Source organism: Pinus tabuliformis, chromosome 6 (genome assembly GCF_031772625.1).
Source record: "Pinus tabuliformis cultivar Carrire ecotype Pingquan chromosome 6, CPIR1, whole genome shotgun sequence".
Taxonomy (NCBI): domain Eukaryota; kingdom Viridiplantae; phylum Streptophyta; class Pinopsida; order Pinales; family Pinaceae; genus Pinus; species Pinus tabuliformis.
The window spans coordinates 1,733,219,270-1,733,245,600 of record NC_142292.1 but is presented as its reverse complement, the minus strand read 5'-3'; the positions used below and the strand labels follow the sequence as shown (position 1 = coordinate 1,733,245,600).

The following is a 26,331-nucleotide window of genomic DNA, read 5'->3' as shown; positions in this document are numbered from 1 at the left end:
CACTTGACCTTCTCTATGACAGATAAGTTAGGGATCCTGACTCCCGAGGCCAAGTGGATCTGCCAAATAGTAGCTCACACTTTTTACGACTGGGTTGTAGCAGAAAGTAATTGTGTTAATTGACCCCCTTCAGTGGAAAGGGGTCATCTTTGGAGATAAGTGGATAACTCGACAAGAAGGAAGAACCCTATGGGACACTATTAAGATTAACAAACATGTTCTTTCTATGGAAAAGGTAGTACCATTTCATCTGTTGGAAGTTGCTACATTCAAATATGATCTACCAATTCAATTTGCAACTAGGGGAGGAATGCTTAGGAAAGCTAGAATATCTCTTGAAGCTAGAGCCAAGGCAGTCATATGGATAGGGAGGGGCATTTAGTGTGACCTTTCTTTTCCCGCAGATGTATAGTTTTATGTTGTTTCCTGTTCTGTGCATCAATGAAATAAAGATACAATTGTTGCAAGAAAAAAAAGATGCATAGCTTAAGCAGTAGAGAAATGAGTAGTTAAGAATCAAGATGTCATCTCTTACTGACATGTTTGTCTTAGCATGATGTCTATCATGCTTAAAACGCCATGGTTCATATGGGTAGATTAATGGCAAAAAGGCCAAAGTACCAGCAATGTCCTCTGCCAGTTTGTTCCTTGAGAAAGACTTGTGAGCACAATCATGACCTATAACAAAAAACTGTAAACCAAAAATAGCAAATCAATAGAAATAATACAACTGGCAGAATGCAATCTCTCTACCCATAATAACCATATCAAAAAAAGCAGACAGTTCTTGACAATCGAAAATAAACTAACCCCGGTAATAGCTGTTCCAGTCCATGCCCAAGCCAGAGGGAGGAGGTACCAAGGTGCTTTTGCTATTAGGAAAAGCCCCAGAGAATAAGCAGCAACTGATATTGCCACAGTTTTCCAAGCCTTTGTATCATCAATCTCAAAGACCTTCTCAAGCAAAGAAAATATCTGTTTAGAATCTGAGTGCAATCATGTTATGCTTTAGATGGCTTATGTGCAGAAAATCATCAAGTACAAAGGTTAAAAAGCACCTCTTGCGGTAAGGAATCAATAACATTCTTCAAAGTTACATTGTCTGGAACAGGTTCCCCTATCTGGGTAAATCCATATTTTTCAGAAATGCGATTCCTTTCCTCCTGATCACTAAGAGAGGATGGTGCAAGAGGCATCACTGCAAAGATAGTTTTTTGCAACCTTTTATCTGGCCAACCATGCCGGATTGCCATACCCTGTGCAAAATTCAAATGCATATATAATGCTGTCAGCAGCTCAATGAAAGAAAAATTCAAGTCTTCACAATTTAACTGTTGACAATAACCATACCTGACAATGAATGACATGCCTAAGTTGAGTGCCCGCAAGGAAACCTGAAGTTATAATTCCTATTATTGTTTAATGGCTCTACAAATTCAAATTAATGAAAAGAACAAAAAAAAATTGAATTCGAATACAAGACCTAAACATCAATTTTCAAGAAATAAATTTTAATTGCATCATACATGGCAAGATGAGGGGAGGGGGATAAGCAAGAAAATTGAACTCGACCATTTCTTATTATTGAATAAGGAAAATGGGCAGCCTTTTGTTCATTCTCATTTTTTAATAGCCTTACCAAAAGGTTTCCTAAAGTATAAAGTGACACTATTTTAATATGCTTCGAAAGTTGTTGGTATTATAAATAATAAAATATATTAATGCCAAAATCATCTTTCTAATCGGATATTTTACATCTAAGAACTTTACTACAATCTATATATATTGAATTGGCTATACTTCAATAATGTATCATTTCTCAGGGTTTTCTCCGGTTGTTATCAGAACCGGACCAATCATCGAACCTATAGACCCCCCGGACCGAGAACCGGTCATAATCAAACAGAAACTCATAAGAAAACTGGACCAAAAAACAGGTCAACCAAAAACACATAAAATATTCAAATTTTAGAGAAAACCACATATACTCGTGTGCATCCATATGAATCCAAACCATTTATACACAAATAAGCAAAAGTTCTCATTTATAGAGCATGCAAGGGTGAACATAACCAAAATAACACCAAGTGCAATCCATATTTGAACCAAAAATACATCAAAAAACAAGACCTAGATGGCCTCTAGCATCCAAAAAAATCAAGCTACAACAAATACCTACATATCATCAAAATATTTGCCTATATTGGGATCTTTGTCATCAATATCACCCTCTAAGCATTAAAATAAGATAAAAAAATGCTTAACATGTCAATTCAAGATTTTGTTTGAGTGATGGATACATTTTTAGTAGGACCATGATAGAGAAGTTCAACAAACAATGCCACTAACATCAAGGTACATAGAGGGATTGATGCTCTTGATTAAATGCTAGTTCAATACCCTCATACATATGACAAAACCCACTGGAAACATTACAATCTCCCCAATCTTGAGATTTTAAAAAACTGTTAAGTTTTTGGATTTTGAGTGAGATCTAAAATTCTACTTTCTCCATATGGAATCCAATGAGGTCGGAACCACTGTTAAACATCCTAAGTCATTTCATGGTAATGTTAAAAATTTAAGTAAAAGAATGAAAATGAAAGATAAAGGAGATAGTCACTTTTACTTTAAGAATTTAATATTACCATGAATTGCATAGTGATAGTAAGGCCATAGGCTTGAATATTAGGCACCTATTGTTGGCTAGTGCCCAGCGAAGACAAAATTAAAAGAAAAAAAAAGCAAAACAGGCACCATTCGTTGTGTTCTATGCGGCTTTACTGAACTAGTATCAAACTGGCCGGTTCGGTGAAAATGGTCGGTTTGATACCAAACCAGTTGGTTCCATTATAGAACTGGCCAGTTCGGTACAAAAATGGTTCAAATCACCAGTCTGAACCAGTTTTTGCCTCAAAACTGTCAGACCAACCGGTTCGTTCCTGATAACACTGTGAGTAACACATCTTTTGTTGTAGCTTTCTTACTTCCAAGCTTAGCTATACCCTTTCCTATCACCTTTTCAAAGCCATCATTTATGAATGAGACTGCTCCATTGCTATCTTCCTACAGAGATAAAAAATATTTCTTATCCCCTATCATATGCGTTGTGCAACCATTATCGACATAGCACACACTTTTATTACTTTTGGCCTTTAAGACAATGGCACAACTTTCATTTTTCTTTTACCTACCCTTTGGAGGAACCTCGACAACATGCTATGATTCCCTTGGAGGAGTGGTTAACTTGTAGTCTTTAGCCAAATGTCCAAAATTGTTACATTTATAGCATTCTACTTCATTGCTCAAGTGTCCAGACTCCAAATCTCTTATAACTTTGTTTGTAATCTTCTTGAGATCTTCTAGAACAGACATTCCTAGAGTAGCTTTTATCCCTAGCATAAGCTTGATAGTTTATGGCCTTATGTCCAAAATTGATGCAAGAATAGCATACACTAAGAAAGATAGTTTGATACTTGGGAGGAGATCGTCTTGGTGGTACAGTTTCCCAAAATCCTTCCTCTTGTGATCTTTGATTTCACATTAGTTAACCTTCATCCTTTTCTTTGACATGAATGCTTTCCTCCTTGACTATGTCAGCATATGTTTTCTGTTGAGCTTCCTTTTCTGTCATCACAGAGCTAGAGCCTTTGATAAATGTGGGCTTGTACCCTAATCTAGCGTTGTCACTGCATGATCTTTGAGTGCTGATTATTTCGTCCAAAACTTTGGTGTTGTTTGCAAAGCTTTGTTGGATGTGCTTCTTATATGCTTCCTTCTATAGAGAAACAATTTCTACTTCCAGGCCCTCCTTTGTCTTGATGCTATCTTCCAACTCCTTTTTGAGTGACCCTTCGATTTTCTTTTCCTCTTCCAACTGCACTTTGAGATTGATGATAATATTTCCTAACTCTTCCATCTTTTTGTTGAGACCCTTAGCGTGCTTCTTTAATGCAACCAATTTGGCTTCCAATGTTTCAACATTCCTTTTTTCGACTTTTAGCTCTTTTAAAGCATTGATAAGTTCTCTCTCAAGATCTACCTTGCCTTCTTCTTCTTCTTCTTCTTCTGCTTCATTGTTAATTTTAGGTATGTTCTATGCCAGAGCAATTTATTTAAATTTTCTCAGCTAGCAATCACATCAGCATTAAAGTAAACTATAGATAGAACATAAATATAAATCGCAGAAGACAAGCTAAGACAAGAGGACACAAGATGTGGGGCAAGCCAGGGACAAACCCCACAATGTGGGGAAACCCTTGATCAATTCTTCCTTTATGTTCTTCAAAGTTCAACAGAAAGGGAGAGAGAAATAGTATATTTACATCAGAAATCAACACTTTGACTTATCTACATCTGAGCATAGATCATCTCCTATAACGATGATACATGAGATCAGTTGAAGACATTCTGCTTCCACTGATTCTCCTAGATGATAGCTTCACCTATCCATTTCGTTCATCTGCTGCACCTCACCGTGTAGCACCATCATGCTGCATCATGCATCATCATGCTACTCATGATAACTGTGTTGCCCATACATCAAGTTGTCCATGACCTCATACATCATGTTGCCCATGTGTCGTGCTGCTCCATGATTTCATCTATCATGCTGCCTGCATTCATCATGTTGCGCTACACCCAAATATCACTAAGTTGTTCTCAACATCATGGATCTGCACCCATTTGATGTGTACTCAATGACTGGTTTACTGCTCTCATTGATATACTGAGATTTCTATTATGACAGTCATTTCATTATGTCAACAAGGTCTCTAATGAGGTCTACAGCATGATGACTATATCTTATATCCTTATCATTATTGAGACAATGATTATTAGATTGTAGTAGCTTTGATACTGCTTTTCCTTATAAATAGGCATGTGATCTATAGAATATATCTATGACATGGTCATCCTTATACCAGGTATTCTATAGGAGTACCACGACTGCATATTGTCATACCTTATCCATGTAATACGAAGACTGTCATACCAAGGGCTAGGTCTCCATGTAGTTCAGACCTTACTCCAATTACCACATTCGAGATCTATACTTCTTCGTTCATACAAGCATGGATCCATAGGTAGAATATCGATCAGATATGCATCCATATCATACTTATGAGTTCTGGTCATGAATGCACCTCATACCCTAACCGAGGTGCGGTCAGATCCTGCTTTTCCATGAGAGATCTAGCATGTGTGCTTTCTGCTTTCTAGACGGCGGCTCCGTTAACCTTACTGCGGTTGTTCCTTTTCGGATTAGATTCATGTTGACTGCCCAGCGTATATATGTTAGGTGTAGAACGTTGACTATCTTATGAATGTTGTGCGTAATATTGCAATACCATGACTGCGTTTATCCTTTGCGTGAACAGGACTGCGTGTATCCATTGTGTGAACAGAACTGCGAGTATCCATTGCGTGAACAGGACTGCGTGTATCCATTGTGTGAACAGAACTGCGTGTATCCATTGTATGAATAGAACTGCGAGTATCCATTGCGTGAACAGGACAAAATTTATCCTTTGCGTGAGTTAGGATGGCTCCATTTCAACTGCGGTTGTGCCTTCTTTTATCACTGCGGCTTGATGACAGTGGCACCCTAGACTGCGTATAAAATTTCCTTAAGGGCTTCGTATATAAGCTTCCTTTCACTGCGTTTATCATATGGCCAGCGTAATGCTAGGCGTATGGCCAATGTAATGCCATGCGTATATGTAAGAAGTGTTTCCATGAACGACATAGGGTTTCACTTCCTGAACAGCGTATAGAGATTCATCATGAATAGCATATAGGTTTTCATACTAACTGTAATTTAGGGCATCATCTGCGTGTGAGCTAGGGCATCATCTAGGCTGGCGTATTCTATGTTCTCTCCTTCTCCAAAAACCCAAGACATGGAGAAGAGATCACCTCAAGAATACATGTGTGAAATGACTTCAAGTCCTTGCCAATTTATACTAAAACGTAAGTGATGAATAGGGGTGACTATTGGGCTTCTGAGCCTACTCAAGTTGTTGGTCGGCTTGTTAATAATTTCATAATCAAAATAAATTCATATCTCCATAAATACTTATCGGAATTGGATGATCTTTAGATCAATCCTACACCTCTCGACAAGAGGGATCCAATAAAAATATCAGCTGCCACTAATAAGCTGACCCACATGGAGTTTGGCCCTAGTTGCCAATTTAACACTCCCTCTCAACTAGGGAGAACTCAATTCGATGATTCATAAGTCCGACTGTACTATCTCTGCCATTAGTGCCCTGCACTGCTCTGCCCAACTCTGCTCAGCTCAGCTCTGCCGGCTCTGCTAGCTCTGCTCTGCTGTGCTCTGCTGAACTATGAAGAAGAAGAATTGATCGAGAATGTTTCATACCATTCTCCACTGACCCGAAGTCAGTCTCAGAGTGCGCACCACTGGTCCCAAACCAGTCTCAACCGACCCAAAGTCAGCGTCATAGCGAGTACTACTCCTACCACTAGTCCCAGACCAGTATCACAGGCTCAGAGAGTGTACCACTGGTCCCAGACCATTCTCAACTGACCCGAAGTCAGCGTCATAATATGTACCACTCTCACTGGTCCCAGACCAGTCCTACACTGACACGAAGTCAGTCTCGGAGTATGTACCACTGGTCCCAAACCAGTCTCAACCGGCCCGAAGTCAGCGTCATAGTGTGGTACAACTCCTACCACTGGTCCCAGACCAATATCATTGATCCCAAATCAATGGGGGTCATCCTAGCATAGGGAGTACGGTAGATACAACGATGCGTCCATTGGTACTACCATGGTCCCTAACTTCATTTCCCTGCTCATTGATCAGATGAGAGGTACTTCCCATGAGTCCTAGACTGCATGGGTAGGATGCCTCGACAGGAGAACTAATCAATCCTGTCCTCACAAGAGAACACATCAATCCTGCTACAATCGCCATGGAGAACACATCAATCCAGGCCTCACAGGAGAACACATCAATCCTGCTACAATCGCCATGGAGAACACATCAATCCAGGCCTCACAGGAGAACACATCAATCCAGGCCTCACAAGAGCACACATCAATCCTGCTACAATCGCCATGGAGAACACATCAATCCAGGCCGCCATGGAGAACACATCAATCCAGCTACACAGAAGAGTGAATCATCCTGTTCCACAAGAGAGCGAATCATCTTGTCCCACAAGAGAGCGAATCATCTTGTTCCAGTGCGCACCACCAGGGGAGGGTGAGTCACCCTGTGGTCGTATGTTGCTTCAGTAAGAATCGCAAGCCCCAGACCTCAATGTATCCAACATGCAGGACCCTTTTACAAGGGTCTCTCGACGACTCCAAATTGTACGGGAAAATCACAGATTTGATCTTTCCTCTGGGCTTTGTCAAAATGTCAACGATCTGTACATCAGTCTCAATGCGATGGAGACTCCTTGCTCATCGACTTACCATATCCCAGATAGGGGAGCATCTGATGTTTATCTGCTAGAGCTATCAACGAATACGGGATTCCTCAATAATCGAATCCCACCTCTGGTTGTTACAGAGAATCACAATGGTATTCATCATGTGAACTCACTGACCAGTCTGCATTCGAATAATCATGCAGTTTTTATATTTCCGACAGTGTATCTCAATCCATGAGAGATTATGCCCCGAAGATATCTCAAAAGATTCTTGGCACCAATCCAGTGAGGCTCAACCAAATATGAGCTCACCATGCTAACTGCAACACATATGTCTGGATGGAGGTCTTCCAAGAACATCAACGCGAATGAGTTTATGAAACTCAGAGGCATTTCCCAAGTCTGGCCCGACATCACTACCATATAACTTCTTGAAAGTTAAGATCCTCAAGGTAGTCACAGGCTTGCAGTTTATCTTTCCACATTCAGAATCCAACTTCCTCTGTCTTCTACAAATGAGAGGGTTTGCACCTGTCATACATAGGTGCCGATATGAGAGGTTTTTCATCCACAACCTTCAAATGGTTTGGATCGATTTCACTCCTAGTGAATCTCAGCTTCATTAGACAACTATCAATCCTCTCATACTACACCCGAGGTGTTTTGCTTCAAGCCATAGAGGGCTTTCTTCCACCTGTATACATGAGATTCTTGTTCATGAATCTCAAACTTCACGGGTTGTTCCATACCTGTGGACCTGCTACATGGTCCCTTTGTAAGATTTTCCTTCGGTACATATCAAACATGTACTTTCATGCTCTTTTTGAATTCAGGCTTCCCAGTCACCATCTGACTCACGGACCTCCGGTGCTATGTGTCAATGGCAATGGTCCCCAGTGGTCTTCCTGTAACGTAATACAACCCTAAACTCAAAAACATCTTTGAAAATTCTATTTTCAAACACGTACCTTTTGCTCAACGAGTGCCACCCTGAAACCTTTGACTTCTATTTCTGAGATGGTCACGAGGTTCCTTTTGCGATCAGGTACATAAAAGAGATCCTGGGATTCCTTACTTTCTTTGAAGAGACGGCCGTGTCTTTGATGACCTGCATCTCTGTCATTCAGACACTCCTTCGCATAAGGGCCGAACTCATAACCAATACATCTACCTATCCTTCCACCCTTAGATCCGAACTTCCTAATGAGGTGATCTTAGGTATGCCATCAGAAGTTCTGCTACGTCATTCTGATAATATGCTCTGCTTCGACTTCACCCTAAGTGAATTGTGAAGAACCCATTGATCCTTTTATTTTGTCCCAACTGTCTTTGGTGATTGCTCTTTCACTCTTGCTTGGGCATTGTCTTCACCTCAACTCTGATCCCATGTTAATTTTAGGTATGTTCTATGCCAAAGCAATTTATTTAAATTTTCTCAGTTAGCAATCACATCAGCATTAAAGTAAACTATAGATAGAACATAAATATAAATTGCAGAAGACAAGCTAAGACAAGAGGACACAAGATGTGGGGCAAGCCAGGGACAAACCCCACAATGTGGGGAAACCCTTGATCAATTCTTCCTTTATGTTCTTCAAATTTCAGCAGAGAAAGAGAGAAAGAAATAGTACATTTACATCAGAAGTCAACACTTTGACTTATCTAAATCTGAGCATAGATCATCTCCTATAACAATGATACATGAGATCAGCTGAAGACATTCTGCTTCAACTAATTCTCCTAGATGACAGCTTCACCTATCCATTTTGTTCATCTGCTGCACCTCACCGTGTAGCACCATCATGCTGCATCATGCATCATCATGCTGCTCATGATCACTGTGCTGCCCATGCATCAAGTTGTCCATGACCTCATACATCATGTTGCCCATGTGTCGTGCTGCTCCATGATTTCATCTATCATGCTGCCCATTCATCATGTTGCGCTGCACCCAAATATCACTAAGTTGTTCTCAACATCATGGATCCGCACCCATCTGATGTGTACTCAATGACTGGTTTACTGCTCTCATTGATACACTGAGATTTCTATTATGACAGTCATTTCATTATATCAACAAGGTCTCCAATGAGGTCTACAGCATGATGACTATATCTTATATCCTTATCATTATTGAGACAATGATTATTAGATTGTAGTAGCTTTGGTATTGCTTTTCCTTATATATAAGCATGTGACCTATAGAATAGATCCATGACATGGTCATCCTTATACCAAGTATTCTATAGGAGTACCACGACTGCATATTCTCATACCTTATCCATGTAATACAAATACTGTCATACCAAGGGCTAGGTCTCCATGTAGTTCAGACCTTACTACAGTTACCCCATTCGAGATCTATACTTCTTCGTTCATCCGAGCATGGATCCATAGGTAGAATATCGATCAGATATGCATCCATATCATAATTATGAGTTCTGGTCATGAATGCACCTCATACCCTAACCGAGGTGCAGTCAGATCCTGCTTTTCCATGCAATATCTAGCATGTGTTCTTTCTGCTTTCTAGACTGCGGCTCCGTTAACCTTACTGCGGTTGTTCCTTTTCGGATTAGATTCATGTTGACTGCCCAGCGTATATATGTTAGGTGTAGAACGTTGACTATCTTATGAATGTTGTGTGTAATATTGCAGTACCATGACTGCGTTTATCCTTTGCGTGAACAGGACTGTGTATCCATTGTGTGAACAGAACTGTGAGTATCCATTGCGTGAATAGGACTGCATGTATCTATTGTGTGAACAGAACTGCGTGTATCCATTGTGTGAACAGAACTGCGAGTATCCATTGCGTGAACAAGACTGCATTTATCCTTTGTGTGAGTTAGGATGGCTCCATTTCAACTGCGGCTGTGCCTTCTTTTATCACTGTGGCTTGATGATAGTGGCACCCTAGACTGCGTATAGAAGTTCCTTAAGGGCTTCATATATAAGCTTCATTTCACTGTGTTTATCATATGGCCAGCGTAATGCTAGGCATATGGCCAACGTAATGCCATGCGTATATGTAAGAAGTGTTTCCATGAACAGCGTAGGGTTTCACTTCCTGAACAGCGTATAGTGATTCATCATGAACAGCGTGTAGGTTTGCATACTAACTGTAATTTAGGGCATCATCTAGGCCAACGTATTCTATGTTCTCCCCTTCTCCAAAAACCCAAGACGTGGAGAGGAGATCACCTCAAGAATACATGTGTGAAATGACTTCAAGTCCTTGCCAATTTATACTAAAACGTAAGTGATGAATAGGCGTGACTATTGGGCTTCTGAGCCTACTCAAGTTGCTGGTCGGCTTGATAATAATTTCATAATCAAAATAAATTCATATCTCCATAAATACTTATCGGAATTGGATGATCTTTAGATCAATCCTACACCTCTCGACAAGAGGGGTCCAATAAAAATATCAGTTGCCACTAATAAGCTGACCCACATGGAGTTTAGCCCTAGTTGCCAATTTAACATTCATCTTCTTCTTCTTTAGGGGATTCCTTCCTGTTATCTCTTGCCATGAACAACACCATTCCAATGTCATTTTCGTTGTCACTATCACTCTCTTCTTCAAATGAAGAACTATCTTCCTTTGAGAAGAAACTTTTCTTGAAGCCTTTCTTTTACCTTGCTTCTTGTATCTTCTTTGATACTTCTTTACTTTCCTCAAAGCTTTCTCTCCATCATCATTATCTGAGTTCTTTGCATAAGGACACTTTGGGGCAAAATGACCAATTTCACCACAATTGAAAAATTTTAAGGGGAGTTTATCTTTGTACTTGCCTATTCATCTTTTTAGCTTCCTCACAAAGTTGGCTATCTCTTCATCTAAGATTTCACTACTGCTACAACTAGGGCTTGGCTTAGGTTGTTGCTTGTTTTTCCCTGCCTTCTTGGATGTCGTAAAAGTTGTTCCCTTTTGGACGGGTTCTCCTACTTTGTGCCCATTTTGTAACTTGTAATTATTCCATGCAACTCATCCATGTTGACCTTTTCTAAGTATGATCTTTCTTCTAGCACAGAGACCTTGGCATCATATCTCATTGGAAGTGATCTCAGTATATTTCGAACAATCACTTTGTTTTCAATTGGTCTCCCAGTTCTTGTACGACATTTACTACTTCATCAACCCGAAGAAAATAAGCTAGAATATTTTCATCTTCATTCATTTCAGCTGCTCAAATTTTGCTCTGAATGTCTAAAGCTTCGCCTCCTTGAACTTGTTGTCTGTTGATTTTTAATGTACCTTGGACAAATGGTTTCCCATGGGTTAGTCTCTACCTAGGGAAAAGTGTACAAAATAATTATTTTACTAAGTGTGACTTTATAAAGTGAAAGTGACTTTATAAGTGGTAAAGTCAGTGTTAAATTATAAAGTGAAAAGTGACTTTCGACATAAAGTACAATGTAGGTACTTTATTTAATGGGTGAGTTAAAAAATAGAAAGTGAGAATTAAATGCACATTTATTCTCATCCCTTGATCTAAATGAATCTGATCCATTAGATCTTAGGGTTGCATAAAAGTCATTTAGGGAAACAAAAGGGGGAAAAGAAAAGAGAGACTGCATTCATTCTTCATGCGCAAATTGGAAAAAAGAGGCTGAGAACTGGAGAAAAATTCTGAAGGAGAAATTTGTTGCAGCAAGTTGAAGGAGTGATTTCTAGGTAAAGTTGGGCACGGAAATTGAGGCATAGAAGACAGCAGAAGGTATAGTCCGAACAACATTTAATGTTGAGTTGCATGTCGTTTGAGAGAAGTTTTTGAGATTTAAAAGAAATTTTTAAAAAAAGTGCATAATTCGTACGAAATTCGTATAGTACATATTTTCAGCTTCAAGTGGGCATAGAAATCAAGGCAAAGTGGGCACAATTTTCAAGGAGTTTTGGGCTGAAGAGATAAGTTGTATTTTGCTGTTTTGTTTTGTCTGCAAATGTATTTTTCCTAAACTTGAAAGATAAATAAATTTGAAGAGCTCTCTAATAAGTTTTCCCCAGAGAAGATTGAAGGGGTTTTGCTTAGGTCTAAGTTGACCAAAAATATGTGTGTATTTTTATGTGTGTTGTTGGTCTGTTTATGTCCATATTTATTTTCAGAGTGTGTTGACAATCTCACGTGTTTTAATCTGAAAATTTCATTTCCAAAATTCTATATGTTGAATGTATGTTTATGGGAAAGGGCATTTAACTGAATGGGAGTGATGAGGTGAAATTAAAACTGAGCTGGGATTGCAGGAAACTTTTTAGTCATCAAATTTCAACATTTTCTCCTTCATATATATTTTGAAGCTTGTCCCAAACATCTTTTTGCAGATGTGCAATGCATTACTTTTACATACACTGACTATGTTAGACCATTCAGAATAGCATTCCTAGATTTAGCATTATTACCATAGAGCTTCTTACATGCATCATCTGTTGAAGCAGTCGAGGATTCTGTGTATCCAGTCAATACATATTGCAATTTGCCATACATCATATCCTAGAGCCTGCACATATGCTTTCATCCTTCCACTCCAAAGTGCATAGTTTTGTCCATTAAATACTGAAACTCTGATCTTTGTGCACTCCATCATCTCCCTTCTAGTCTTTAAATTGCTTGTGAAGGAACCTTCTCTAATACTAGTTGTTGGAAATACTGAGAGGGGGGTGAATCAGTGTTTTACTTACAATTAGTTAATTATAAAAGTTTAGAGCATCAATAATAGAATTATAATCAACAACACATCACAAGAACAATACACAACAAATTTTAAGTGGAAACCCTTCCGGAGAAAAACCACCGAACGCTTTTATAATATTCTTATGAGTACAAAATATGTTTAAGCTCCAACTAAAAGGTATTGGAAAATGTAACTAATTTCAATCTTCATAATTGTCATTGTATATTTTATGTAAAAAGCAAAAGAAAAGAAATATATATATATATATATATTTGCAGGCATGGGTTTCATGCTCCATTTGAATGGTCAACTAGGTCAAGCATGCATTTCATGCTCCTAGGGTTTGTCAAGTTAAGAAAGTCATTAGCATATGCACAAGACCCATTTTGAGCAATTTGTAACAAGAAAGAAAAATTATTTTTGAGTCCAGAAAGTCAAAATGACCTCCAAGACCAAGTCGGCCCTGCCAGTGAAAAGGCAGCCTAGGAGAGGCCTATTCGACTTCTGGAGAAGGGTGTACAAAGGAAGAGAGTTCCACTCATTTGTACACATTTCACAAGTTCAATTTGTAACAAGCAAAGAAGAAAATCTAGAGCGAAAACTTTAGGAGCAAAGTAGAAAGTCAAAGCAAACAAAGAAGACCAAAATCTGATATTTTTTGCCCACATGTGCGAAATTAGGGTTTCTAAATTATTAGAGTCGTCCGAGAATTACAAGTCCAAACTACAGGTTTGAAATAAAAGGCCAAAATTTTTATTTGAGCAGAAATTCTAAAGTTTGACTTTCGTTGACCTTGTTGACTTAAGCTTGTTTCAAGAAGGAATCATTGGAGGGCTAATTTGGTATTTGGAGGAGGTCTTGGCTTTGGTTTTTGGGTCTTGGATTTCTCATTTGATCTAATTCTATAAGAAGAGGAGATTATTTCTAGGTATTCCCCTTGAAGGGCTTTTGCCCTAGCTTGGAGCCTACATTTTGTGTCCATTGTCTTTTATGATCTTCATGTTTTATGGTCTTGATAATTGTTTGATGAAAAGAATCTAACAAAGAATAATAAGAAGCTAACATAAGATTACAAGCAATTATTAAGGATAAAGAGAATTGTTTAAATCACTGCCCTACTTGATTCTACAACATGTTATTAGAGCTAAGGTGAAGGAGATGGCAAATTGAAAATCACTATTGTTGAAGATATTCTAGTTGCTTTGAAAAGACATACAAGTGCTCCAAAACATAAGATAGCCTCAGATCCAAAGCAACCTAGCAAAAAACAAAAGAAATCTTTGTATGTTTTCTGTGATTGGACAAAGGACCGAGCTTTTAAAGCTTGCAAATCAAGACAAGGTCAAGTATGCAGTAGAAGACAATGGGAGTATTGAGTTTCAAATGGACTCAAGTGGCATCATGGAGGTGAACGAGGTGTTATATGTACCAGGGTTGGAGAAAAATCTCCTTTCAATTTCGACCATAGAAGACAAAGGATTGGAGGTCAGCTTTACTGGAGGTGAAGTTGTTGGACCAAAGGGGCTAATCTCAGCAAGAAGCAAGTGATTGGAAGAAGAGAGAGGAATCTATATCTATTGAGAGGATAGTCGGTGAAGGCTCTCATACATGAGATTGACAACCAGAGCGAGATTTGGGATAGGATGATGGGACACCTACACTACAGAGTTATTGGTTTTCCAGAGATTAGGGTGGAGCAGGATGCAGTGTGTAAAGGGTGTGCTCTTGGACCACAGGCCAAATTTAGGTCGCAGGATGCAGTGTGTAAAGGGTGTGCACTTGGAACGTAGGCCAAATTTAGGTCCTTATATTTTGCGGCATTCATAGATGATTATTCAAATAAAACTTGGATCTAATTCCTAAAGACCAAGGATGAGATCTTCGACCAGTTTCAGGAGTTCAAAGATTAAGGTGTTGAGATCAGATAATGGGAGCGAGTATGCATCCAACGAGTTTCAATATTTTTACAGGGAAGCAAGAATTGAAAAGGAGCTCACAGTACCTTACAACCCTCGGTAGAATGGGGTTGTCGAGAGGAAGAACAGGACCCTAATGGAGGCAACGAGGGCAATGATCTATGATCAAGAATCGTCTATGTTTTTATAGATAAAGCCCTGCAATATAGTCGTGTACATGCATAACAGGAGTCCTCACGGGATATTGGAGGACGTGACTCCTGAAGAGTTGTTTACATGAGTGAAACTGGATGTGAGCCATTTGCGCATAGTCGGTAGTCCAGTTTATGTCCACATTGCCACAAAGAAGAGGACTAAGTTGGAGCCCTTGTCAGAAAAGGGCGCATTTGTGGGCTACAATGAAGTCTCAAAGGCCCAACAAATCTACATTCCAAGACAGTGGAAGGCGATCTTGAGTCAGGATGTCATATTTGATGGGTAGCATTGTTAGGAGATCTCATGAAAAGGAGCCAACAGTGGTAGAGGAGCGGGATCGAGAAGCTCCTAAGGTTGAACAGGGACCACCAACACCAACAGCAAGCACACAGTCAGCAGATTCGAAGGATGAGTTGGATATTCCTTCAAACTCTACCAGGAGGAGGCCGAGATGGGCCGAGTAGACCTTAAGAGATGTTGATGAGCATGTGGAGCCTCCTAACAACACTTTCAAGTAGAGTAGGCCACCTACCAAATTTTCCAGTTATTTGGTATTGTCGAGCAACGCTACCAAGTCTGAGCCTTCCACTTTTGAGGAGGCTATGGATGTGCAGGTCTAGAGGTATGCCACGATAAAGGAGTATAGCTCCATCATCAGCAATGATGTATGGGATATAGTGTCGAGACCATAGGGAAAGTCTATGGTCAATTCTCGATGAATCTGTTGTCCTTTGTAGACAATTCTAGGCTAAGGAACTGTGCCAAAGCATCTAAAGTAAGGTTTTTGATTTTGAGTGGATGACCAATGCTTAAAACTTTTAAACAGATGCAAATCCTAAGTATTTCTGAGAAAACAGAAGGGTTGATTCTTCATTCTTAACAGAATTAAGCTTTAAAATGATTTGGAAAGCAGAATTTAAGAAGATATATAATTCCTTAAACATTCATATTGAATATCTAATTTGTTATATACAACAGATGCATATAGAAGTTTTCTATAGCCAAACAATACATGTGCAAGAGATGACAAAAGGCAACAATTAAAAAATTTAGAGGAATTAACTAAGACAGACAATTTTAGTTAATTAATCTCTTTTAATAATGATAACTTTGCAGGAGCTTTCAAAGAGATTGACATTCAATCTAATCTTACCCAAACTTCTATGTTACCTTGAACATGTGCAGAGAAAATAAAAATGAAAACATAATTGAATAACCAGAAGAACTCACAAAGATACACAAGTTGCTCAGAATGAATCCAGAATCCTTCTATTAACTTCAGAAATAGCTTAGAAAGTTACAAGCATGTCCATTGGTTCATCACAAGGGTTCAACCCTTTCTTCTTTGAATTACAAAATACTTATAGAGTTCAACTCAAACATATCTAGACTTGAATTAAAATTTATTACAAAATATAATATCATCCAAAATAGTTGGGATATTACAAAAATAGAACTGAAAAATAGTAAATCTGAACTGATTTGAACACTCTACACAAATTTCGAGGGTTGTTGTTGATGACTGTAGCTAGAAATTTTCTTTTTTGTTGACTGCCCCTGTTAATCTGTTGTCTGCTCCTTTTCTTTCAAGAGTGTTTCCATGTCAGTTTCCATTTTCTGAATTTGAAGATTTTGTTCAACTATCAACTTGAACATGTTTTCTTTTTCCTTGTCTAGTTGACCTATTTCCTTAACTTGTGGGTGTTCTGTAGAAAGAAGTTTAAGTTGCTTCCTCGATTGAATGTCAGCGTTTTTATTCTTTATCATCTCTTTTGTTGCTTTGATATCACTAGGATCATATCCTAGTTTGAACTTGTCAATGTAGACTATATCATTTCACCTGCCTGCTTATGAAGGTCAATTTGATCAATTGCATGAATTTGCTTAGTATCAAAAGCAAAAATGGATGTTTTATAATCTTCTTCACTTTAGGGACTGGAACCTTGGGTTCTAAGAAGGCTAATTGAAATTGTCCCTTTTCAATATCAAGTGCAGACAAAAGTCTATGTTGGGTAGTCGAAGACTGCTTCCAAAATTCAGAATAAGTAGTGGCCTTTAATGCTTCATTCTTCCTTTTTATTTCTCTGTATCTAGCAAAAATATTTTTGTTGCACTGTATCTTGAGAGACAAATGACACAGGAGAATTTGTTGTGATCTCTTCAATTTGTGGAAAGGAAGTAGTAGGAAAACCTAACAGCACTACTGTAGCCTACTCTTGTGAATTCTTTCCTTCTGAGGACTCTTCATGAGTGTTTGTTTTCTTTCTCCTTTTGAAAACTGTGAAACCTGTAGCTTGAGTTTCTGAGTTTGTAGGAGATAGACTTTCTCTTGATCTTTTAGTTTCTTTTTCTTGAGGAACTGGAGTTTGTGAAGTTGTTTGACTAACAATTTGTTCCTCGGCTTCCTGTAATGTATTTTCCTGCCATTCTTCTTGATTTGCATATTGTTCTATCTCTGGCCTAGTTGTATGTGCATAAGGTGTTGTTTTCTGCTCAACTCTCAACCTTGAAATAATTCCCAAGGGATCATAGGACCAAGTAAAACTCAACTTGAATTTCATCTACTTTAACAATTATCTGCCTCCTTCGTTGTTGCTCTGGTATTAACAATGAAAGGGCCAATTTGTGCCTTCAACTTGAATTGTGCTTTCTACTTCCTAGATACAAAATGCAAATCATCCATATTCATCATTTGCTTGATGTATTCTAAGGCAAAGATCCTTATTGGCACAAATACTGGTAACCTGTAGGGAGGGAGTTCACAACCATATATTCTGATCTCTGTATAATTCTGGTAAAGGTACCAATCTCCAACTTTAGCTTGCTCAATAAGGTGTAGAATTCTTCTGATTTCAGGTGAAATCCTTGGTATTACATCACTGCTGAGAAGACATAAGGACATATGCAAAAACTGGTTTACAAAGTCACTGAAGGAATACTCTTTTGTATTCTTCCTTACCAAGGAAGTCCAATGAATGACCGATTGAGGTTTTCCTTGTGCATCTAACTTCTACAATGGGAATTTAAACCTTTCTGCTTGATGAAATAATAGAAAATATACAAGAACTGATTGATGTTTGAATGAACCTTCAGCAGAAAACTTTATAAATTGATCATGAATAATATCTGAGAGGAACTAACGGTAATTAAAAATTAATGAAGGCTTATTGCCCACAGAGAAAATTGACAAAAATCCCAGTATCACTTCATCTGCCCATTGATCAGTAGGATAACCTAACAAACAGGCAACCATGGAAATAACATGCCTTGACATTTTTGGAAAAATTGAAGTGGAATAGGGCAGATTAGTTCTAGGCAATTCAAAATTTTCAGGTAGGAATGACTCAAAAATACAAGCTCGTTGGGGAAATGTAAGTTTCTGATAGATCTCCATGAGGGAATCAGTAGAAAAGGGGTGCAGAGGAGCTTGGAAATTGATTTGGAGTGCTTGGCATATGGATTCAGGTGTAATGGCAAATAACACTTCATTGTTTTGGGCAATTACAGCCCTCTGGCTGGGAAGATACCTGAGATGGCACCAGGTGACAAATTCTGGGAAGGTATGAGTTTGGGGAAAGACAAATTGGGGTAATAAAGACTCCCAAATACTCAATTCATCACTAACATCTTGGAATTTCTGGTTTGCCCAGTTGTGGAGTTCATGACTATCGAACTCGCACTGGGTCTCTGAGATTTTATATTAGGTATTGACCAGAGGGAAATGTAGGGCTTTCTACAACTAGTTTAGACTTCCCTTTGTGAGAAGACATCTTGAACAACAAATTACTGGCTAGGGTGGTGAATTACCAGGCTATGGCGATCACTGGCGTAGGAAGATGTTTGTGTACTTCTGAAATTCAGAGCCGCACTTGTGCTGATGAAAGAAGAACTAGTGAAACAAGAGGATGCACGGTAATGTGTTTTTTTAAAAGAGGAGGTTTGAACGAATATACAGATTATAACTGTTTCGAGGACCTCTAATTAATAAACTAGACGTTGGCGGGAAGGATTAATGTTTAACGGTTACATAGTTGTTTGGCAAGAGGAATTTAATTATGTAACGGTTATTTAGTCGTTTGGCAAGAGCGAATAGCAGAGGGACAAGTGGCAAGGTATAAGCGGGAGTGAGAGCGAAGGCGAGAAGGCAAAGTGGTTTTTGGAGGGGGGTAGGTGGTTTATGGTTTTGGAGAAGGGGGTCCCGAACTTCACGTGGCGCTGCCACATATGGTTCAGCGGTTTATGCAAATCGGCTTTTCAGACCCCCCCATCGTTAACCTCCAAAAGTGCGGGGGGATCCCAAATCCATCCTCCGTCATTGATCCGGGCCGGGATGATCTCATACATTGCTTTTCAATCACGTTTTATTGCTATGCAACAAGACGTCAAATCATCTTTATTTACAATTAAAATAACCCTTTGGAAAACTTATGAAGGATTATAAATAATAACAATACAAAATAAATCAAAGCGACATTTTAACTAGCTCGCAAACTTTGGGACGTTTTATTCTATCTTCTATATATCTTTTTTTTATATCCCTTTTCTTTCTTTTCTTTTGATATATTTTATTTATTTCTTTTTCTAATTTTTCTTTTCATTTCTTTTTTCTTTCTTTTTTCTCATTTTTATTCTCTTTTCTATTTTTTGTTATTTTTCTTTTCTCAACATAAAGGAAAAAGTGAAAAAAACAACTAGGGTAAAAATAAGTTACAACAAGATCTATAAGATCAAACATGATGTTGATGGCAGTATCGAGAAGTATAAAGCAAGGTTCATGGTGAGGGGGTTCTCCCAAAAGGAGGGAGTGGATTAAGAGGAGGCATTCGCACCTATCGCCAGATATGCATCCATTAGAGCAATTATGTCCATCGCTTCAAAGATGGGGCGGAGGATACATCAGATGGATGTATATTGAGTAGCCTCGGGCCTTTAAGGTGTATGGGAGAGATTCCCATGTATGCAGATTGAAGAAGGCCCTTTATGGGTTGAAGCAGGCTCCATGTGCATGGTATGCCAGGATTGATGGATATATGCTTGGTTTGGGCTTCACCAAGAGTGAAGCAGATCCCAACTTGTACTATGTACTTGTTGAGGGTGAGCCACTCATCTTGGTACTTTAGGTGGACAATCTCTTCTTGACAGGATCGAAAAAATCATAGGGATGTACAAGGAGGACCTTGCTTCGAAGCTCGAGACGAAGGACATCAACTTGGAGGTGTGGCAGCAGCCAGGAGAGATTTTCCTTAGACAAGGCAAGTGTGCGATTAATATCTTGAGGAGATTTAGGATGGAGGATTGTAGGCCTATGTCTACAACAATGATCACTAACCTGAAGAAGCTGAGTGTTTCTGAAGGTGAATTACTGGACCCCACATTGTATAGGCAGTTGATGTGTTCTTGATGTATATGGTCAACACTAGGTCAGATATATGTTTTGTTGCGAACACACTCATCCAGTTCATGGTGGAGCCGAGACAGGTTCATTGGGTGGCAACGAAGCATGTGCTGAGGTACCTACGAGATATGATAGACTTTGGACTGAAAAATGTCAGAGTTTGAGAGTGGAGCTGCAGGGGTACACAGATTTTGATTGGGAAGGAAAGCTCTGGACAGAAAATCCACGTTTTGAAGTATTTTTAGCGTGGTATCAGAAATGTTCTCATGGTTCAGCAGAAAGCGGTAGTCAGTGGTACTTAATTCAGCAAAGGAAGAGTACATGGCAGCAAGTACGGCGAGCTATGAAGCAATCTGGCTTCTCAAGATGCTTGCAGGACTATTTTATCTACAGATGGGGCCAACAATGATCCACTGTGATAATTAGAGTTACATTAAGCTCTCTGAGAATCTCGTGTTTCATGATCGGTCCAAGCACATCGAGATGAGATATCACTTCATCAGAGATAGGGTCCAGAGAGATGTTGTGAGATTGCAATACATTTCTACAAAGGAGCAGGGGTAGATGTTCTCACTAAGCCTCTAATGAAAGGGAAGTTTATGAAGAACCGAGATAAGCTGGGGGTGGCGGAGAATCCCTTCCTTGGTAGGAAGGAGTGTTGAAGCTTGTGGTATCTTCGGAAGGTCTTCTACATAAGATCGGTGTCTTAGCGTGCGGAAGACATTATTTGCCTCTTCTATTAGAATTTCCATGTACCCTAGGTCTAGTTTATACCTTAACTAGGAACATAAACACACTAGTAGTGCCTAAATTCAAACAACTTTGCACAACAGATATATAACAACAATCAAATCAATATAGTACACAAGAATTTATGGCCCAACACTTGTTTCTTATTACTCCTTCAATAAGAAAACCTACGGGCTCTTGAACCAGGTATCATGTCCTTTTACAATCCCTATAAAAATGCCAAAATATACAAGTTTGTCCTTTGACTAAATACCCATGGCTAAGGCCTTATTCCTTAGGTCCTCTTCTGCCCAAAATACAAATACAACCACAACTATCAAATCATACAATTGTAGCACTACTAGGGCTTAACCAGCCCACCTCAAAACATTAAAACATCAACAGCGTACTTGGCAATCCTTGGCCAACGTTTTATTTCTTTTGCCAGACCTTGGCCTACTTCCTTTGACCCTCGGTCTTTGCTTAGTGCTTAGCCACTCCACAAAGCCAAGGCCTTTTCCTTTATGACTGCAATTGTCCTTCGTTACCTGAACAAGCTACTACAGCAGCCTAGAACCCAACTCGACCTCCTTTTCACTTGTTGCATCCAAGTTGTCACACATCTACCCAGCCTCGAACATGCTCAGCAACCCTTGGCCTAACCTATCATAGACCTTGAGGCCCTCAACCTCCTCTTTCTAGGTCTCAGCCAACCAAATTGGACCTTGACCCTCCTAACAGACCTCGACTAGGCCTCTTCTCACTTCAACAAGCCCTCAGGCATCGACTAGGCCTCTTCTCACTTCAACAGGCCCTCAGCCACCAGTTTTATGCCTCGTCCCTCCAAAAACAGTGTTCCACAAAGCATGTGGCTCCTTTCCAACTCGCCAAAAAGACTTCGGTCTAACCTACTTGCTGGACAGATCAACTTGACCTCCTAAAACAAACTTCATCCTTGGCTGCAGCTTCTAGCCTCTACTCGACCTCTCTCTATCTTGTCGCAGCGCCTCTAGGGTTTCCCTTCTCACTTGATGTCCACTAGCCTCTCCTTTGGATTTTGTATATACTTGTCCGAGGAGTGTGAAACCCCAAGGGTCATGTCTCTTGGCCTTGCTAGTTGACCTTAGCCTACATGACTCAAAATTAAATTAAATTAAATTTATTAAATTACTTTTGTTGGGTTTCAAGCCCATTCCTTCAAGTCCAAAACCACAAATCCCCCCAGGGCTTTTCCACTCAAAAATACCTTCCGAGCTGTCAAATTTCAACACTCCCTCTTAGTAAGGAAGGTATTTCCACCACTACTTGGAAGAGGCCCTACCCCCGAATCTGATCCGCAACCACATCTTTCTGGAAAACCTAGATCTTTGAAGACACTATGCTCCTCGAAGCCTCCCACTTCAAAGCATCTTGCGTGCCCATCCAAACCATGACTTCCCCTGTTCCTAGAAATCTCCATCTCCATGACTTTTCCTTGCATGGTCATGATTCCATTGCATGTGGCTTGACTTTTCTTGCATGATCATGACTTTCCTTGCATGTTGTATGACTTCCTTGCATGTACCATGACTTTTCCTTGCATACACAACGACTTCTTGCATGGTCTACGACTTTCCTTGCATGGTCTATGAATTTCCTTCCATGGCCTAGAAGACTCCACTCTCTCGCTTGACTCTTGAAGGTTAGACTTTCATTGGGCGATTGACTCTCCCTCGCAATCTCCCTTTGAAGCCAGACTCCTTGTGAACCTACACAACCTTCCCTTGGCTCACTCTACTTTCCGTCCTTAAAAGTGTTGCAACTAAACTTGTGTCCTTTTAAGGTTAGTCTCGAGTTGTTGTTGAACACTTGGCCTAGTCCACTCTAGACCATTGCAACTCAACTTTGCAAGCGTCCTATTCCTTCTGGGTCAAACACCTCATATGCACATGGATCCACTACCAAATATGCTACTCTGCAACCCAATGAAGATACTATCTCACAATCAATTTGCCATCTGCACGAAGTTACCTCGTCCATGCCAAAGCACTCCTTGCCAAGGTATAGAAGTTGTCTCAACTTACTTTGACAAGTCAACAGAAGTCCATCAACTGTGTTGGCAATCCACCACTCAACATACTGTTGTGCAGTAAGTTCTCCACCAATCCACCAGAACTCCCACCCTATCTCGTCACCAAACTAGTCAAGACCGCATCTCCAACCTGTTCTTTGTTGAACCTCAAGTTGTCCAACATATCCATAGCTCCTTATCTGAACCTTCTACTCCATGTCTAGCCAACTCACTTGGCAATATTGTTGCTTCTTGCAACGGTCTCACAACACCCTCCTAGAGTTGACACCTATGCACACTCTGATCTAGCTACCCTTCAAAGTAGCTCTAATACCATGTTAGAATTTCCACGCACCCTAGGTCTGGTTTATGCCTTAACTAGGAACATAAATACACTAGTAGTGCCTAACTTCAAACAACTTTGCATGACGAAGATATAACAGCGATAAGATCAATACATTACCCAAGAATTTATGGCCCAACACTTGTTTCTTATTAGTACTTCAATAAGAAAATCTACGGGCTCCCGCACCAGGGATCATGACCCTTTACAATCTTTGTACAAATGCCAAAATATAGAATTATGTCCTTTCACTGAATACCTAGGGCTAAGGCCTTATCCCTTAGGTCCTCTTTTGCCCAAAATGTTGAATGGTGTTGTCATTGATGCCAACGTCGATTCTTAAACGCTCTTAATATCTGTTTGATGTGCATTGATTGGAAGCTTCAACAAACAAGAAGCCCTAGAAGGATGGCAGGAAACCCTAGAAGCCCCACACTTATTGAAGATTTTGAGGATGAGGATTAGTATATTTGCTTGCAACACCATCCTCATTGGATAGTCCTCGTCATGTCGATTCCAACTGTATATGGAACATCACAATGGACCTCACGATTTGGAAGATATGCTTAATCAAACATGAAGCCCCCTTCTTGTGGTTGAAATCCCCAAAAGGAGATGAAGTGGCAATCTTGTATTGGCTAGAACATTATTCAAGTCATGAAAGGATTTTTATTTGGAACTAATTCAAACATTATTAGATTACAAAAATACCTTATGGAGGGATTCAAAGTCAACCTACTTTTAACAAAGGGTTTTTGGCTTCAAGAATTCAAGTTTTAAATTTTGTTTCTTTCCCTCCATGAAGTCGGTCTACCCAACCAAAAGCTCATTTTGGCCTCTATAAATACAGCGGCATTTGCCCTCCAACAAACATAAGATTTCGCTCATCTTTGAGGTAAAATGTGGCCTTTGTGGAGCATTGAACATCTTACAAAGAGACTACTTTGAAAGGGCTTATGGACTTACGGTTTATCTTTCTTATGATTTGGTAAGGGATTCGTTGGTTTTCAAGTTCCTTTTGCAGGTGAACACATTCTAGACAGTTAGCTGAAACCCTTTGTTGCCCTAGTTGTTTCAGTGTTCTCATGACTTATAAAAAAATTGTTGAAGCCACGGAATTTCCATCTCTAGAAGATTCCTGTAAGTAAAGGTTTACAATGCCAATTCTAAGTAAGCAAAAGGTGGTAGCAGGACGACATCTAATCCACTTATAATGATTTCGTCCTATAATTCTTGGTGGAATTCTGCCTACCAGATCAAGCTCTTGCACAAATGTTTAAAGCCTATTCTTTAAATTAGCCTACGGTGATTTTGGAAAAATCCAAGCTTTGTTTGTATCTTCAGCCAGCGTGTGCTCAAAAAAAAAACGTGGCGGTGCTCAAAGTAAAACAAAATATATTAAGAAAAGTTCAAAATCATATATTAACGCAATTAAGAATGTGCATTGTATTTGGTCGTGGTTCCATGTAGAGTTTACAAGGATTGAACTTTGGTTCTTGATTTTGTAATCAACATGCATATGGTTGCGCAAATAAATCCTTCATGCAGCAATTAAATATTAATTGGATCGATAGGCTTGGCTTCACCAAATTCGGCTCTTTGGCGTCCATGAGCTCATGCATTGATTGCAAAGACTTTGTTGTAGATGCATCGTGTGTCCATCACTATCTCGTTGCAAGTCTAACATTTGCATCTATTTCGTTTCGGTTCTACTACAGATGTTTTAAGAATAGGCAGAGATCGATGAATCTAGATGGCAATGACCTTTAATTTTTAGCACTGCCATTGTTGATATACAAGCCAGTGAGAGCAATTTCAAGAGCCAGTGTGCTTACTGTGTCATGGACAAAGAGACTCTATGCATAAATGTCCTGAAGTTGCACATACGTTAGTATTACAGGATATCTGAAGGGGGTTTATGGTAGTGGACGATTGAGCTGATGTATACTCCAACAATGCAAATAGTTGAATGAGAATATGACAGAGGAGAAAGTATGACATGGCATGTAGCTACCAGGGTTTGACTCTACTACATTGTGACAAAACTATGACATGAGCAAAGATGTTATGATTACATCTCAGAGACAATTTGTGGTTCTTCGTTGCTAGGGCTTTCTATACATATCAAGCAGCAATTGACTCATTTGAAAAGCAGGTAGTTGGGACAAGGGTCGTTATGACAAAAATCAAACCCTTGAAGCAAGTCTGTAGCATTTGACCTCGTTTTCAAATTGATAGACTCTTCCAAAAATTGTGTGGTCGTAGGGTTGATGTATACCAGTAAGGATATTGTTGCATGTTATCGTTGAGTGGAGTTATTGTAGACATTATAGAGACAAATTGCTATGATACAGTACTAAGCATTGCTAGTGCATCATTAAGTGTTGAGTTTATGTTGAGTTCTCTATTTCAGGGTTACACTCAATATATCAAGCCTTATCATCTTTCAAAAGTCATTTGAAGGCTTCATTTGTAGTGGGATTATTGAGCTATGATTCTCTATAGGTATCATCTACAGCAACCACGGGCAGAGGTTTATGTGACAAGCTTATATACCTATCTATGAATTGATGTAATTTATAAATTTGATGCAAGGATTGTTGTTGATTGTTTGC

General features: G+C 39.3%; 1 protein-coding gene across 4 annotated transcripts in view; it reads right to left on the bottom strand.

Annotated features, from left to right (window-relative positions):
- Window positions 1-26,331, bottom strand: part of LOC149265817 (omega-6 fatty acid desaturase, chloroplastic-like) — a 168,923-nt gene that overhangs the window by 92,822 nt on the left and 49,770 nt on the right. For 2 of the 4 annotated variants that reach the window (XM_089429759.1, XM_089429756.1), the window contains exons 3-6: window positions 1,351-1,394; window positions 1,059-1,256; window positions 811-954; window positions 540-691 (exon numbers count right to left, since the gene is read on the bottom strand). In XM_089429759.1, the coding sequence (XP_089285885.1) occupies window positions 540-691; window positions 811-954; window positions 1,059-1,256; window positions 1,351-1,394 (538 nt within the window). The remainder of the gene's footprint in view (window positions 1-539; window positions 692-810; window positions 955-1,058; window positions 1,257-1,350; window positions 1,395-26,331) is intronic. The other 2 variants (XM_089429761.1, XM_089429763.1) reach the window with 1 other exon arrangement.